Source organism: Ochotona princeps, chromosome 22 (assembly GCF_030435755.1).
Source record: "Ochotona princeps isolate mOchPri1 chromosome 22, mOchPri1.hap1, whole genome shotgun sequence".
Lineage (NCBI taxonomy): Eukaryota > Metazoa > Chordata > Mammalia > Lagomorpha > Ochotonidae > Ochotona > Ochotona princeps.
Genome location: NC_080853.1, coordinates 31469869 through 31487710, shown reverse-complemented (window position 1 = coordinate 31487710; position 17842 = coordinate 31469869). Strand labels below are relative to the sequence as shown.

The 17842-nt window shown below is 40.4% G+C and overlaps 1 protein-coding gene across 2 annotated transcripts in view; it reads left to right on the top strand.

Moving 5' to 3' along the window:
* The window catches only part of SNAP25 (synaptosome associated protein 25), a 78223-nt gene that overhangs the window by 54193 nt on the left and 6188 nt on the right, over nucleotides 1–17842 (top strand). Inside the window, exons 4-6 of one of the 2 annotated variants that reach the window (XM_004593356.3) lie at nucleotides 4708–4756; nucleotides 11694–11811; nucleotides 15414–15539. In XM_004593356.3, coding sequence (XP_004593413.1) covers nucleotides 4708–4756; nucleotides 11694–11811; nucleotides 15414–15539 — 293 coding nt within the window. Of the gene's footprint in view, nucleotides 1–4707; nucleotides 4757–11405; nucleotides 11524–11693; nucleotides 11812–15413; nucleotides 15540–17842 lie in introns of both variants that reach the window. The other variant, XM_004593357.3, reaches the window with a different exon arrangement.

The following is a 17842-nucleotide window of genomic DNA, read 5'->3' as shown; positions in this document are numbered from 1 at the left end:
TCCTAGTCACACATGAAGTTATGTCTTGGAACAAGGAATAAAGCAGAGTGAAGCCCTCTCTTCCTAAAATAGGAAAGTGGAGGCTATTAGATTTTTCCAATCCTTAGGAAATTATGAGCCAGGCATTGTTAGAGCAGATTGACTGGTCTTACATCCTCTTGGGTTATTTTATATTGATGGTCAGATATGCTGCATGTCTAGAGTATTGGGTGTTCAGATGATAGTCTACTTTTCAATCAAAAACGAAATTCTCCTTAAGGAGAATCAGCATTAAATATTCATGAAGGGCAGAAATCATCTGAAAAGTGCGAGTGTGGAAGTACTGGAATCTTGCCCATGATCCCAAAGTTCATCAGTACTATGTAATTTGAATTGGGCAGAATCCTTATTGAAATTCAGTCTCAAAGACAGGAAAGGTTACTAAACTTATAAAGCCTTCCTGAGGCAAATGCTGCCACTTGCAGTGGAATATGCAACCTTACACTGTCTCTAATAGACTCCAGGGTAGAACAGCAGGGCAGCAGTGAGAACTGGCATCTTAACAGAAGCCATCATGAGCATCTCGAGGGCAAGAAGAAGTTACATAAAGGTTTTGGGGCCGTCAGGAAAGCTGAAAACCATAGGCAAAGTTGGGTGGGTGGGGGAAAAGGATAGAGACAATGTTCCAGCCTGGACTTGGGAAATCTTTTTTGGTGGATGTATTTCAATCAGTATTTATGGACATTTCTGGAAACAGGAAGGAAAATCTAGGTAGAAGTCTTGCAGAGATGCAGATGCGCAAATAGCTTTCCAAATTCAAGACCATGCCTGCCCTGGGAGTACAGAGGAGGGAACAATTGATTCTGATAGAACAATCAGGAAGATATTTCCTTGGTGAGGATATTTGATTCCAGGGGAGAAAGTTAACGTTACTACTGCTAAATGAAAGAACTGAAGTTTACACATGAATGCCATAGGCTTATAAAAACCAAGCCCAGGAAGAGCTGTGCTGCTGCAGGGTAGGCCAAAGACCCCACACAGCTTTCAACAGGTGATGAGTGAACTACTGACATTTCTTAGCTATTTTAGCTTTGCTTTTCACGTCTATCTATTCTTTAGGATGTTTTGACCATGGGAAAAGATTCAGTTTTTGAATGCTGTGTTTGCATTTATGCTGGACTTTCTTCTAAAAAATAAAGTCATTCATACTGGGCAGCTCTTTTAAAATCTGCAGACTTAAGGTCATTTGAAATATAGTTAAGAAAGTGCCTGGAGTGTTTTGGTTTAGGCCCAATGCATTGGATTTGGCAGGAAGCACCTAAGAAGGACAAAATGATTTCAAACTATTTCATAAATGTTGTCATAGTTTATCTGGAAAGGAATGAGGGAAGAGGAGTAGACTGAGGGAGGGAAAAAGAAGGAAGAAATGAGGAGAGGGGAAAAAAGGAAGGCTTAAAAAGAAAACTGAAGAAATGAGAAGAAAGATCCCTTGTGTCTCTAACCCTGTTTTTAGAAAATTATGACATCTGATGTTTAGATGCCAGGTAATGAGTTTGCAAGAGATGGTACCATCATGGTTATCATCATCAAGCATGTATTTTCTGTTTTAATCTTTGTATCTCTCTTGCATATTCTTTGGTCTCCATTTTACCAAGGAGGAGTTTGAGGCACATGGTGGTTAAAGCAACTTGTTTGAGACACAGAGCTGTAAACAATAGCAATGAAGTTTTAAAGACAGGCATAGCACAGTCGACAACAAAGGGTTTTTATAAATATTTATTTATTTATTGGAAAGTCATATATACAGAGAGGAGAGGAGACAGAGAGGAAGATCTTTTGTCTGCTGATTCACTCACCAAGTGGCCACAACAGCTAGAGCTGCACCTATCTGAAGCCAGGAGCCGGGAACTTTTTCTAGGTTTCCCACCTGGAGGCAGGGGTCCAAGACCAGTGGGCTATCTTTCAGTGTTTTCCCGGGCCATAAGCAGGGAGCTGGATCACAAGTGGGCAGGCAAGACAAAAATAGATGTATACACACACACACAAACACACACACATATATACATACACGCACATAAATACATAAACACACACATATATACATACATATGTGTGTGTATATATATTTATATATTCTTTGAGACTTCCACTAAAAAGAAATGGATTAAAGAAAAGCAAGCAACTCATTCTAAACTGAGTGACAGACATCCCATTCAGCTTAAATTGTTTCTGAACACAGTCTCATATAAGATTAGACTTTATTTTCTGTATCTTATTTTGCTCTCAGAACTACCATAGGAAGGAAGTGAAGAAGCTGTTGGTGTGCCCTTCAACAGCTGGGGAAGTTGAGACACAAACCAGTTGACGTTAGAGCAATGGGACGGTGAAATAACTATAGGGACTGCAGGTCTGGATTCCAGTTATGCCCACTGACTGGGCTGACCTCACAACTGGGAAGCACATGGAGAAGTCCTCCCTTCCTCTACCCTTCACAGCTGGTACCTGGCGCAGAATAGATGTTCAGTAAACATGCTGAAGGAAGGAAAGAGAGAACAAGTGAATGACTGACCCAACATGCCAATTTACTTGGCTTCTCTAACCTGCATAAATTCAATATGGAGAGACTTCTTGAAGGATCAGCGCAGTTCTGGAAGGCTGCTGAGTGCTGAGCTGAACAAGTAAACATTCCTGCTCTTGCTTCAGTACTCTCTGCTCCTGGGCTCCCAGAGTAGGGCTCCTTCCCATTAATTCTGTGACTCACTCTAATGCTGAAACGTTCAATGTCAAAAGAGACAAGTATGAAATAATGCTTTCAGGGCTCCACAAAATAAGTGGACATAATAGAATATCAAAAGATGTAAATAGATTAGGGCTAGAGGAATAAGATAAAGTCACTAATCGGTATCCCATTGCACTGTCCCCAGTAGAAAAGGTCAGGAATCTTATATATGACCTTGACTGGTGCCCAAGGACAGAACTTTCTCAAAAGCTCCTGTCCACACTGGAATTTGCATTGTCATGTCCACAGCCCCGAAAAAAGCATCTGCTTTTCAAAATTGAAATTCATGAGCTATGGTTAAAATACACGGGAAAGGACAAAGTACTCATTATAATATAGGTAAATATAGACAAATCTGTCTGTAGGACATTTAAGGAGCTGTGTATACCTAGGGTGTTTCGCAGCACCAGCAGCATACATGGGAGGGGTGGAGGTGCTTGGAAATGCAGAGTCCCAGGCTCTACCCTAGTTTTACTGAGCCAGAATACTGAGATTATTCATAGGCACATTAAGGTTTGAGAAGTAACAACCTAGAAGAAACCTCGCATAGTAGGTAGTAATGATGGTATCTGTAGTCCAGCTTATCTGTACAACTATCTACTGCTATGATCCATCTTTTGGATGTGTTTGTTTTTTTCAACACTTATGTCTTACTAACTATAGAACAGGCTCCATTTCAGCACATGTCAGATGTTAATTTATTACATTCCCATAACTCAAAGAGATATTAACTGTTATGATGGTTGTACTGAAGATGAGAGAACTGCGGAACAAAGCAATTAGAACACTTGCCTGAAGCCCCCATAGCTAGGAAACAAAAATCCCAAGATTCCAACCCAGAATCAGATTTACAATCTGCATTTGCAGTGACTCCAGAAGTCATTATGGGCCATCCGTCTCCAAGCTACACCCTCACTTTGACACTAAAGTCTACCAAAGTGTGTTAAAAAAAATGACACACACTTTTGGTCCTCTAGCAGTAACTGCATACATTATCTAGAAATGGTGAGTTCATGAAAGTTCCCAGAAATCATTTCAATGTTTTTACTTCTTATGGGGCACAATTATAATATACTTGTTAAAGTTCTGTATTTCTAAGAAGACCCTCAGTTAGCTTCCACTAACAGCTAAGCATGAGTAATATGAATGTCTTTATTCTTTCTCCACTTGCCAACTCCTGTTCCCCTCATCCCAATAGATCATACGGTGTTTGATTTACTTGGATAATAAGAAGTGAGATGAGGAATACCTTTGCACAAAGGGACTGCAGTGAAATTTGGAGTGGAGTTATTTTCTCCCACTATGTCACAGTGTAGGATTTTAATTTTCAAAACAAGGAGCCCTTATTTCCCATCTCAATCGCTTTTCTGAGTCTTGTAGAACTTCTCCCCATGGAGAAAAAATGAGACAAGGAGTTTCCTGTTGAGTTTCATTTGGCTTAACCTTTGTGAAGCCCAGCCCTGTTCTGCTGAACATGAAAAATGTCACCTCCAAGAATTCATACACACATTCCCCAGGGGTATCCCTCCTCAGCTCCTTGTTGGAAGCTTTCTGATAAGTCACATCAGAGAAAAAAATTAAGGGATGTTGAAAGATTTGTTTTCTATGCTTGACATTTTTATTTTCCAAAGATAAAATTACAATGTAGTATTAAATATGCATGTTCTGATACATGCTTCTCATATGTTAAGCCCCATCCCCCCAAAAATACTCTGTGAAACTGCTCAGCTCTTCTTCTACCCCAACCCGTAAAGGATAGACCAAGTCCACCTTTGATCCATTCTTCCACGTCCCTCCCAGAGCCCCTCTCATCTTGCCGTATCTTTTCCCTGTTTCCATTGGTCCTTCTTCATTTTCCATTTCTAGGGCTAATTGTCCCCTTACTGATTTCTCTTTCTCTCTTTTCTCTCTAACTCCTTTTCAACTTTGCTACCATTATTGGAATATAGAGTAAAGATGCTGGTATCAGGACTTTGGTAATGTTGGATGAACAAGGAGGTAAGTTCAGATTTCTTCAGTAAGAACAATTCTCATCTGAATAAAATATGTTTTCAATTATTTGTGCATCTGCCGGTGCTTCTGTTAATGCATATTATGCGGGTGTATGAGTATGAGGGTTATAGAATTTTCATATTGCTTTGTTTTTCTCTGTTAAAGTGACACATAAAGATAGGAAAAGTTGAGGCCTTCTTCACTATTGAAAGGTATTACTATGTGTTTATATACATCAGAGCAACAGAATTTTGAATGCAAAAGTCATGCATTTATACTTTATTTTAAAGGACAATATTGTGGACAGTGTGAGAATGACTTACTCTCCAACTTTCCAGTAACTGTTCTTTCTTTTAATACTAGATACAATGAAGCATAGTTGTCCTTCTCTTTGTTCATCCTAAGTCAATATGTGACAGCTTTGATTTTGATGTCGCTATGGAAATGTCTTTAACTGGGAACTATTTTTTAATAGGACACAGCAAAGAAGGATCATCTGGAAAATGGGAAGTTAATATGGTTGAAATATTTTGCCTGTTTTTAAAATTATTATGGAAATGCAAGAAGCAATGAAATTCAAATACCCAACCTTTTTTTAATAGTATTTCTTAAAAAAAAGCCCTAGAAGAACGGTACCATAGGTTTTCTTTGTCTCAAAATATCTAAGCATAGGGTGATATTGTGCAGAATTCTAGCCAGTAGTTAGTTACCTGATTCCGTTCTGAAACATAATATTAAACAGATTTTTTTAGTTTTTTCTTTGTTTATATTTTTTATGAAAACACTAGAAACATTTCACAATCATGAGGATTAAAAATAATAATAAAAGATAAAAATGTAAGACTCATTCACAACCCAAGACCCAGTAAACAAATTCCAAGCAAAAAATCTCAAACTGGGGGAAGGAATGGGTGGGAAAATTGGTGCATAGGCAATGGACATAGGTAATTATTTGTCTCAAAATATGGAGAATTCTTGCAAATCAGCAAGGGGTTAAAAAAGCTTAGCAACCCAAAAGAAATATAGGCATAGACCTAAATCATCAGTTTGGAAGTCAGTATGTGAAACCTGCCTCAACCATCAGCAGTAATGATATAGCACTCTTTTTCTAGTGGTTTGTGTAATTTTTAAAATCTGATATTAACTAGCCATGCGTGTGTCCTGGAAAAAGTAAAGCTCTCATTCTACAGACAGACGCTGCAGAGCAAGACAAAATGTCTCAGAGTAATTTGATCACTGTTTCCTACTTTCAAGTGTGGCTATCTTTGTCCAAAACATTTGAGTCCTAAAATTTTACACTGTAGATATAAATTGACAACTGTCTGAAGAAAACACACATGCCCTACTTGCAATTGTGCAAGACTAAAACTGCATATGTTTCCATCAGAGGAGAGTCCTCTTAGATTAATAATGATCCGAGATATGTTCTGTAGCCTCCCCAACAGGTGGATCTGTACTTACTGATTGACTTCTGGGGACAGAAAGGTACTGGAGGACATGTATCATCTGAGTCCTTTAGGAAACGAGTGCTAAGAAGCAATTAGAAAGAGAAGAGATTTGCTGGGAAAATGTGCAGCAGGCTGGCATGGGAACAGACACGGAGGACCTTCTGCCTGCCATTTGGGCTGAAGCCTTTTAAAAAAAAAAAAAGAGGCAGGGAAGGAAAGATGATTGCGTAGAAGAACTTCAGGCTGAAGTGCTTCCCTGAGAAAGCCCCACACAGGCAGGCAGGCCAGTGGGGAGCCCGAGAGCTAAGTACACTGGTGAGAGGAACCCCATGCTGGATAGAAAGCTGACGGCCTCCCACTTCCCCACCCCACTGTGCTGCACTGGGGTCAGACCGTCCTGGAGGAGGGGCATGTGGGGACCCATGGGGACCCAAGAGAGGCCTTAACTTGTCCTCACTCAACCTGCTGGGAGGAGCTGTCACAGATGCACCCTTGTTCATGTCATCTAAGCGCTTTTGTTTTACATGATTTATTTATATTTCATTTTCAAATAATAGACACTGAAAGAGCAAAACAACTCAGTAAAGGAATTGAATGTCTCTCCCAACACTTTTCCTCCAATTTTCAAAATACGCATTGTCAAAATTGATACAGAATCTAGCAATTAGCATGACAATCTTCAGAATCCCCCAAGTTCCATTTTCTATAATAGGAAGTGTTGGCTTTGAAATACAAGGTGCAGCAAATCCTTGCTTTAAAAAAAAAAAATGAAGCAGTGAGTGCCTAGATACAAGAGTGGTATTTCATTTCCAGAGCAAAGTTAATACATATATATTCAAATAATTGGAATTCTACCTTATTGGCCTTTTCTGCTTAGTGATTTGCAGTGTGAAAGGAGAAAAAAAAAGGTTATTTGTAAAAGACAAATTTGGGGAAAGGTTCAGGATATTGCCTTTCTCCCAAACTGTAAAATACTGACATAAAGACATGGAAAATAATATATCTAAACCTGGAGTGGAAAATGGAGAAAACGAACAACCTGTTTATTTAAGTGACAAGTTCCACTGTGTCTTTAGGAAAAAAAAAAACCTACAGATTTCCAAAATCCAATAAAAATGCAAAAACATGATTCTTAAGCATGAGGGACTCTGCAGCATCTACCCATTTTTCTCTGAAAAAGAAAGCAGAGTGTAACATCTTTTGGGCAGATTTACTTGTGAGAGAGTTAACCTTCACAGCTAGAATGTTCCCACCACAGTAAATGCAGGACCCCTCAGTTACATGGCTTAAAACAACCTATAGTAGCCTGGGTTTCACCAGATGTCTGGTGAAAGATGCAAGTGTGTGATTTCTGCCTGGTTATGAATGGCACATGGTTCATTTACCCTTACAATCAAAGCTTAGGGCTTTTCCAAAGGAGCTGAACATAATTCAGTAATTCTCTTCACTGTCATCCTAAGTGTGTTTTAACCTTCAACGTTGCATAGGCTACATTTAGCTGTTGAGACCAGCAAACGCTTTCATGTTTCTCTCCAGTTATGCTCTGTTAATTTTGTCTCTGCCTGAACATCAAAAATGTTGACTGTTTCTGCCCTACAGCTGTACGGGAGCCTCAAGAAGCAGCCGTCATTCTAAAGGACAAGGCCAACCAGTGTTGGGTCAGTCCAGACCACTGCAGGTTATCCAGCCACGGGGCTGCACTAAGAAATTTCCTACTGAGATTCTTGTTTTATACGCAGATGGCAGGGGATGGCAAGGAGCAATGAGCATGACAGACAGACAGCTCTGGAGGTAGACTAAGTCCTAGCACTTTCCTTCGCTTAGACAGCGTATCTCTGAGACCCCTCTGAAGCCACCTTGACACCTACGTGACTTAATCTTTCATCTCTGCACCTCTCGTTCCTTTTGTCGGTCTTTCTGTGTTGGGGGATGGGTATGTGTTTGTTTTGATGCTGCAAATAAGGTTCTTGGGGGAAATCCCCTGAAATCAACTCAAAGTCAACAGTGAAATCTTTGCAGGTGCTTGGCAGAGGATAGCACAAGCGATGCCCCAGCCAGAGAGGCAGCTGTCTTAATAGATATTCCTGGCACTGCACAGCAGCATTTGAGAAAAAAAATCCCTCTCCCTCTGTCATCTCCTAGGAATGACTATAGTGTCAGGACAGTCGCTGACCACACGTGGCTTTTTAGCCCATTGGAATGAATTTCTGTATGTGCATTAGTACTAAGGACAATGGCAATCACATAGGCAGCATCTTATAACTAGATACTCTCAAGAAGGCTTTCACACTACGTCAGTAACTCTATACTACACTCTTGCTTTACTGAGTGTTTTTTTAAACCACATCAAGGTCTAAAATAAATAAATAAATAATTGGGTTTTTTTTAAGCCGTATCAAAGTCCTAAAGGTCCCATGTTGCTGTACCTAGGGAAATTAGTAGAGAATCTATCTACCCTTAGATCCTTGAGCACGTGCTGTTGATAAATCACCAACAACCCACCATCCAAGGGTAGCAGAGATATTGTCTCAGTGTATGGTAGTATCTGCTGGCTCCAAGTGTTACTCTTCTCCAAGTCTCCAAGAAGAAGTGTAAAACAGGCAAAGCCAAAGAGCAGGTTTCCAGAGTTAAGAAGCCTTCAGTGCTGGGTGGTACGTTGTGTCTTCCAGAGACATGCTATGAAGACTTGTTGCTTAGAAGTGTTACCTGGAAAACATCTTCTCAGAAAGCATTACAGAATTTGAGTTTGCAAAACATGTCCATAAATGTAACTCAACATGCTCTAAACGTTACCATGAGAATATCTGTGACAAAATGGGTCCATGATATGCTCTAAATTAAGGACTTGACATAATTTGGGTATAAAAATATAGTCCATGGTTGTTGATAGGCTTAAAGTAGTTTTCTGAATCAGATTCAGCTTTAGAATTTCCTTTGGAAGTCAAACTTTTCCAAATCAAGCTGTTGACCCAAACGCTCAGAAATATGGATTTTAACTTATCTGTTTTATTTTGTTTAGTTTTGTTTTTAATTATGAGAAGCAGAGAGAGTCTTCGCTACCTGAATGCCTGCACTGACTCCAGGTGGGACCAAAGCAGGAGTCAAGAATTCAATTAAGGTCACTCATGTGGGTGGCTGCAGCACCATCACTTGAGTCATCACCAGTGCCTTGTAGGGTCTGTACTAGCTGTCAAGAGCCAGATTCAGGGCTGAAACCCGGGCATCTGAACCACTGGGCTCAACTCCTATTTCTGTTTATCTTTTAATTTCAGCTCTCTACTTAAGAGGCCTAACAGTTGTGTACTGATTGACATAGACATATTTCCTTCTAGTGTCTGGGCACACAGTGGATGAGGACCCTGAAATCTTGTAAGAAGTTGCTATTTTGGCCTAAAAAATAAAGTACCAACTTAGTTTCTCCCTCAAGGACATGTACTTGAATGTGTTTGTCTAGCCGTGATCTCTGCTCATTTCAGCTCAGTTGAGTCTGGTAGCCTTTCCTCTGAGCCCAGACACCCCCTTGAATCTGTTGGACGTTCTGTGATGGGGATCACACACCGTTCCTGTCTGTGTGTTCTCGACTTGGAGATGAGTTCTTTTGTGTTGAGTTCCACCAATCCCCTGACCTGTCCATCTGCAAGCTCACATGGTGCATCCTTGAAACTAGATTGAGATCTTTAGAAAAGATCTGAAACATAAACATTTACATATCTATATGATGTCTGTCTAGCCGTTTGTCTCCCCTCTTAAAGGTTTTCCTAAAGGCATCACTATACCTATATTTACTCAGTAAAAATTCCCAGACTACACTCTTATTTCCTCCAGGTATCCAATGTTGGATAAACACTAAAGTTTTATTTTTCCAGTCATTTGAACAACATCGTAGAAGTAACAGATCCTTAATAAGCTGATTTTTTTTTTTTTGTTAAGTTCCACAAAAGGCCTTATTTTGTAAATACGCAGTCCCCTAGTTTCGGTCACTATCCAGGGTTTTGGAATGACAGTTTCAACTGTACAACTTAACATGGAATAGTTTTGAAGTGATATTTGTTCCCTTAAGCTGGAAGTGTGCTTGTCAACTCTGCTAGGTGTGCTTTTGTTCTTGGAGGTGGAAACGTGCAGACCTGCACAAAAATAGAGAATAGTAGAAACATAACTAAGTTTTGTAATTAGAAAAGCAAGACATCTCGATGCTACTCTCCTTTAATGGTCTTAAAAACTGTTTATAAAACTCTTTCCTTGAACTTGTGGTTACCTCAGTGGGGTGACACAACTTTTGCCAAATTAACCAAGTCACTATGTATAACCCTGGCAACCCAGAAGTATGATTCATTTTTACCACTATCTATCTGTTTCTTAGATACACTGAGGTCAGTTTTGCTAACTGTAATCACACAGAATCCATTACCTTCTCCCACCTGACAAAACCTCAGCCTCCCTCCTCTCCATCTAGGGTTGGTGATGGCATGCCCCTCCTTGGAGAGATGGGTGTCAAGGAGCAGAGAACTAAAACGACTTTCAGCGCTTTCAGAACAGATGAGTCATAGCATGGGAGAGAAACCAAAATGCTCCGCAACTTATAATGCTGCTGTACTGATGTTACTTTTTTCACAGCTTTTATGAATTAAATATGCAAGCCAACGACAGCCCATGGGCAACCTGTGACTAGATAGCCAATGCTAGGAGAAGAAAACAGTCCGTAGCTATTTCCCGTTATTGCTGTTGCCACTGCTGTTTTTCTCTAAGAAGACACTGGATTCTGTTTTTCTACCTTTACCTGTTGAGGATTCATAAAAAGCAAAAGATATGCATATGTTAAATGGAACCTGATGCTTCTTCTGGTAGCTTTCATAAGAATACCTAAAAGCATAAGCTAATAACACCCTGTTTTGCTTTCTCCCGGGTTTCACTGTTGTCTGAGTAAGTGACTATGCTGTGCTGTTTCCCTGGACACTCGGAATCAAACCGATCTTCCAAACTCATCTCATCATGTTGGAATTTCAAACTATGCTGGGCATCATTTCGTCCATTGCCTTCCAATCATGCCTGCTCAGGAAAAGCGGCAGCTGACTGCCACAATGCATCCTCTTGGAACAATGCATTGTAATCTCTCTCTCTCAAATTCCGTCTCACATAGTCATTTCTCATGTTCTGTTGGAAACCCCCAAAAAATTCATTCCACACTGTCATCCCTTTGTCCTAACCAGAACAACTCGATCGTGTTGAAGAAGGCATGAACCATATCAACCAAGACATGAAGGAGGCCGAGAAAAATTTAAAAGATTTAGGGAAATGCTGTGGCCTTTTCATATGTCCTTGTAACAAGTAGGTACTGGGTACCAGCTCTAATCTGTGGCGTCCAGTTTTCTTTCTTTCTTTCTTTTATTATTATTTTTTTAATGTCAAAGTGAATGTCTGAAGTTTTGTCTTTTTTTTTTCTTTGTCCTTTTCCATCTGCTTCATTCTGTGGGGATAAAATACTTGTGTTTAATCAGAACAACTGGAACGCATTGAGGAAGGGATGGACCAAATCAATAAGGACATGAAAGAAGCAGAAAAGAATTTGACGGACCTAGGAAAGTTCTGCGGGCTTTGTGTGTGTCCCTGTAACAAGTAGGTGCTGCCTGCCTGCCTGCAGCTTGGGTTTCCCAAGGCCCATCTCCAAGCCTTGACAAGCTCATTCCTGCTAGGCTCCTGGGCAGGATGAGCATGTGGCATGCAGAACAGATCAATAGCGTCTCCAATGCATTCATCTCATAGCATAGACACTATTAGTGGGAGTTACTGTTGATGCATTAAAAAAAAATCAGGCATACTACAGTGAAAGCTTCACTGTCAGCAACTTTTATTGATTCACGTTTCAACATTTTCCAGAAAGTGTACCTTACCACAGAGAACCTCAAGAAAGAGGCACCCAGGGCTCGCCTTTTTCCTAACCCCAAGAACCTGAATTGCAAACTTAGAAGAGGTGATGAGTAATTTGTTTGGAAAATGAGAAACACATGTATCAAGGTGTGGTTATTCAGAAGGATAAGAAATAGATAATTTGGCCCAAATAGCATTGTGTAATTTAGAGAGAATGACCGAGACTGCCTCTTTCTCCTGCCCACCATGACCAAATTTGGTCCTGATACCCTACGGTTGCACACAAATCAGAACCAATGAGCTCTTCACCAAGAAGGGCTCACACTTCACCCAAATTGGACCCACCCCTCTGAAATTCTTCCCCTTTGGAAGATCTACCTGTACACTGGCTGAAATGTTGAAATGTGTAGATTTTGCATGCACGATATCACAAAACATTCAACTGTTCTAAAGGTTCTGCAACGCTTATTTTGGAATGTAGCAGAAATGTGACATGTGGTTATAAAGGTTTGCTACAGAAGGAACCTGAAACGAAGGGTTCTGGAAGATAGTCTCATGTGACTGGTAGTGAAAAAAATGCATGAGTGGATTATTCAACATGCATTTGGAAAATTAAACTTGTTCCCTGATCTCCTTTATTCCCTCCCACTTCCCCCATCTAAAAGAAGCCCTGTTTCCTAAAAGCGCTCCTAGTTCTAGCTTTTAGAATAGAAATTGATGTCATTTCTAGTGAATTATATGACCATTCACATCCTTTAAACTTTGAGGCTGATTTAAAATATCCCACTTCCTGTTTAGGAGGGGGAGGGGCTCAATTTGCAAATAAGTAGAAATTTTGTTTTTGTAAAGAATGATCTACAGTAATGTCTGACTAACTGGAGTCTAGCTAATGGAATCCCTGACTGTACACTTTTGCTCCCTTTTAGTTTTGATAAAACAAAGGGAGAAAAATCACAACAGATTTTCAATTATTTCTCTTCCAGGATAGATAGTTTCCGTTGCTTTGGTCTCCATCCACTTCCAGCCTCCACAGCTAAGAATCCCAGGTGCTAAGATGTGGTCTTCAAAGCAAAGGCCATCATATGCACCAGAAAAAAAAAAAAACCATAACCAAGGAGAGATTTGGTTACACCCAAGCCCCAGCGACCCTCCAGAAAGTAGCACAATAGTCTGTCATAGATATTCAAATTCCCTTAAAACAAAAGCGTCCCTCCATGACTCATTGTTCATTAAGAAAGTCATAAAGCTCGTGCAATGACCCACTGCCAAGTATTCCAGTTAGTCAAGACTTGACTGTACATCCTTTGAGTAACAGCCTGCCCCCATGTGAGATTTCCATCCCTTGGGTGGTGAATTCCAACATATAATTCTATCCCCTTTGTCCACTGTGTATGAAGCAAGGGCAGAGCCAGGGTACCCTGGGATGCTCTCCACTGTTCTGACTAAATGATGACCCCTACAAATGCCACCTACCAGTGGCCACTAATTCCTTAGTGAACAAGAGACCCTAACTGAGCTTCAAAGCTTGACTGAAGTGTTCCCTATTGTGTGTAAATAATGCTTTAAAAACCATGTGTCACAACGCAGTGGCTGGTGGTGCCCTGGATTATCTGAGGGTGTCGCCCTGTCTCGGCATGTTTCGGAGGACTTTGATAGATGTACGGCAGTGATGTGAGTCTATGTGCAGGTTGTGGGTGCAGTGGTTTGCCTTCTTGCAGAAACGCGTATTTCCTACTCCTTTGACTTTGCCAAAGATGGTATACAAGATGTTTTACATAGCAGAAAACATCACAAAGTCCATGTCACTTCTTTTGATATGAGGATGGAGGCGATGGGGAGATGGGGGAAAGAAAGCAGATCTTATCCCATTGGGTGGGGCCATGGCCTTTTGTTGTAGTAAATTCTGACTGCTCAAAGGGCTATGATAATACACATGAGATTGTGGGAGTTGCTGAAATTCCATTGGTACAATTTTCCAATTTGTTACTAACATTGCTTGGTCCCCAATGTACCTATTAGGGCCAGATTTAATTAATACGTGTGGTCCTCTTGAGAAAAAGAAACAAAATAAAATTTTTAAAAAGTTCAATTGTGAAGTCTTATAATAGATGGTATGAAAATGGGACCGAAGGATATCTCTTTTGCTTGGACTAAAATGCATATGGTTTCTACTATGCAAAGAACCTAAAAACATCTTTGATGGCCTTCAATTCCAACACACCCACCAAAATATGCTGCATATGTTTCTATTGGGCACAACAGGTATGCCTGGATTTTAAGTTTTTCTCCAAGGCAGCTCAGTGAAATACAGCCCATGGAGACCGTACCAGATTCAAACCCTGTCACCACCCCAGGATAGTTTGAAGTAGGAGTTTGTAAGTGCTCTCCACCCTGCTCCACAGCCCAGCCAAGAAGCTACTGAACCTGCGTTTCAAATCCTCATGAAGGCTATTACTGTCCTGCTAGTGCCTTTTTCGGGAATGACCAACTTCTGGAATAGTTTGGCTTCAATGAGAATGCTTCACTTTCTACTCATGCCTGTAGCTGGTGCATGAAGAAGACATAGAGGGGTTTCCCTTTTTGGCGATAGATGGCTTGTTCTCTCTTCTATTTTCCTGCATTCATTTCACTATGCTTCTTTTACTTTTTGTCTCTGTGGACAAAGGTTTGTACATCAACTCTGGATGTATGGTGACTGTTTGGAAGTACCGATATATTATCTAATTTCAAATCGCTCTAGAGGCAACTGAAAGACCATCTCCCTTGGCCAACCACCAATCCTTTTTGTCCTTCATGCAGAGCTGGAAATGTTGTTCCCATACATTGGGGAAAAAAACGTGAAATAGGAATCCTTGCATGATAGTGTGCAAAAACTTGGTCAAGTATGTTTTTTCTTGATGACCGTGTGTTGCTGTGGTGTGATGTACACACTCTACTTGGCAGTCTTGTTTTGTGTTTGTCTGCCAGTATGGTTTTTTTTTTTCTGTGTGTTTTGTCTCTCAAAATAGAACCATGTGACTGAAATAGAACTGAATGTTCTTCAGCTAGCTTAATCCTTGTCTTCAATTCAACTACACCACAAAAATAAACCCAACCAAGAGCAACCATGTGGACCAAAGATTGCAGTCCTTAAGAATTGCAACTGACTCAATTGGAAATGAAATGCTGAGTAGCTGAGGCATGGTGGTGGCCAACTGTTTGGGTCTGGATCATGATATATATCGGTATTCTCTAATGCCTCGACTGAAAACTCATCTGCTTGGTTAGGTACTTGGCTTGAAGAAGTCACGATTGTTGTGAGCTTGTTGCTCCACCCCCGGGCCTTGTCACTCACCCTCTTTTTTGCATAGGCTTAAATCAAGTGATGCTTACAAAAAAGCCTGGGGCAATAATCAGGATGGAGTGGTGGCTAGCCAGCCTGCCCGTGTGGTGGATGAGCGGGAGCAGATGGCCATCAGTGGTGGCTTTATCCGCAGGTAAGCCTCTTTCAGGTCATCGCGTGACTGCAATGGAACAGAGCTTCCTAAGAGAACCGTGTACAGGGATTGAGGAAGGGTCAAGAACAAGAAAGGATGATCTACTCGTACATCAGCAATAGCTGGAAGCTGTTACCATCAAGGACCTGAAGGCACAGGGGAAGGAACTGTTAGTTCCTGCAGTAAGAGAAATGTGGCTACTGCCGTAAGCTAACAGGAAATAGAAAAGGAAATGAAACATCGCACCCCCTCACTCTTGCCACCCAGTATCTCACCGATCATTAGCCAAAGCTCCCTGAAAGCCAGCGGGTAGGAAGAGCTGGGTGATACAGTCAGTGGAGGCTACCCTTTCTACACACAAAGACAGCCAGAGAACGCATTTGTGAGAAAATAGAGAACAGCAATTTCTTATCATCACTTTTAAAATCTGCAAACAAAAAACCAACTGAAATAAATATTTTACAATTCAGTACTCCGCTTTAGGAGACCAGAAAACAAAGAATGGCAAGTATTTCTGGTGAGAAAAAAAAAAATGTATCCTGCTTGGCAGGCCACTACAGGTTGATTTTCAAGTTTCCTGAAAATTTTAAAAATCCAAAATCTTTTGAATGCAGTCATCACCCAAGAACATTGCAATTAATTCTCTTCAAACCATATGTATATGGTGCATATGGAATATAACGAATTTCATATTTAAACTAGAGTCCCTTCCCCAGATATCCTACCATGTTTATACAAATATTCCAAAACCCTAGGGGAAAAAAAAATTTCAAAGTCAGAAGCACTCTGAGTCTAAGCATCATGGGTAAAGGCTAACAGGACTCGGTGGTGGCCAGGGTGGTCACTTACGTAACTATCTGTTCCCAATGATGGGTCACTGACACTGAGCTGAAAGGCATTGACGTGTGCCTAGAACTTTACCAGAGTCAAGTCTATGCCTGTTTCTAACGGCTTCCAGGAAAACTGGACCAAGAGTTCTGCCACTAACACCTGCATGTCAGAGTCATCTGGGGAAATACTTTTAAATACTTCCACAGTTGGTGCAATGTACCCCAACTGAATTGGATGCTTGAAGTAGGACAGCACACCTATAGATTTGAAGCTTCTCAGATGATTGTAATCAGAGCCGAAAACCATCAACCTGGAGACAGATCCAAAAAATGAACGAAAATTTGATGTCATGAAAAAGCTATGCATAACTTTCAAAACAATTTTGACACAGCATAAATTTATCCTTCAGTTCCATTTTTCCACTGTTTTAGAAACATTTATTTGTTTGACGACAGAATGATCAAGATACGCCATCAGCTGGTTCACTCCACAACTTGCCCAGAATAAGTGGGGTTAGTCCAGTTCAAAGGCAAGAACTGGAAACTTCGTCTGGTTTTCCCACATGGGTGGTAAGGGCCCAATTACTGAGAGAATCCTCTGTTGCCTTTCCCAGCACGTCAGCAGGAAGATAGATTGAAAGCAAAGCAGTTGCTACTCAAGCTGATGCTCTGATATGTAATGCGGACATTGGAACAGGCTTAATGTGCTGTGCCACAACACTTATCCCTCCACAAAAATTTTTAAGTGTCTTTTACATAGTAACAAAAAAATCTGGAATAATAGCTTGCATTTGCAACTAAATGCCTTTACTTTCAAGTTGGATTGTGAAAAAATAGCAAGATAATAAGGCACTGTGTGAGCCAACTCCTTCTCCACTCCCACCTCATTGAAACGGAAACAATAATCTTTTATCAAAGTTGTCTGCTTGAAATCACTCATTCACAATGCCACTGAGAAACCATAGCATTAAAATCTGAATGAATAAAAATCATTTTGAACTCCCTTTGGAGTTCTTACAAGAAAGCAGGAATAAGAGGCAAACTGCCACATTCATTGTTACTCTTCCCCGCTGTTGTTGGTCCCAAATGGAAAAAGAGATGAACAGAAAGAATTTTTGACTCGGTAAAATAACCCTTTTCTTTCATTGTCAAGTTGAGTCTTGAAGGCTTTGCTTGACATCACAGAAAGAAAAGCATAGTTTCTGTTTAGGTAATTCATTTGATAACCTGGGGTCCTTCTAACTATGATTTTATCCTTGAAAACTAAAAATTTGGATAAACATGCAGGGGAAAAGATATGCTGTTAGAAGTGAGAAAAGTAGATAATCTATTTAAAGCATCTTGGAAAATAGAAATTTAGGAATTCAAGATGAAATTTTTAAAATAACTTCTTTTGCTGCCCAAATGCTACACTGCTTTGCAGGCAGTTACGAAGTTTTGTTTTAAATTTCAAACTTCTGGCTCAATTTACAT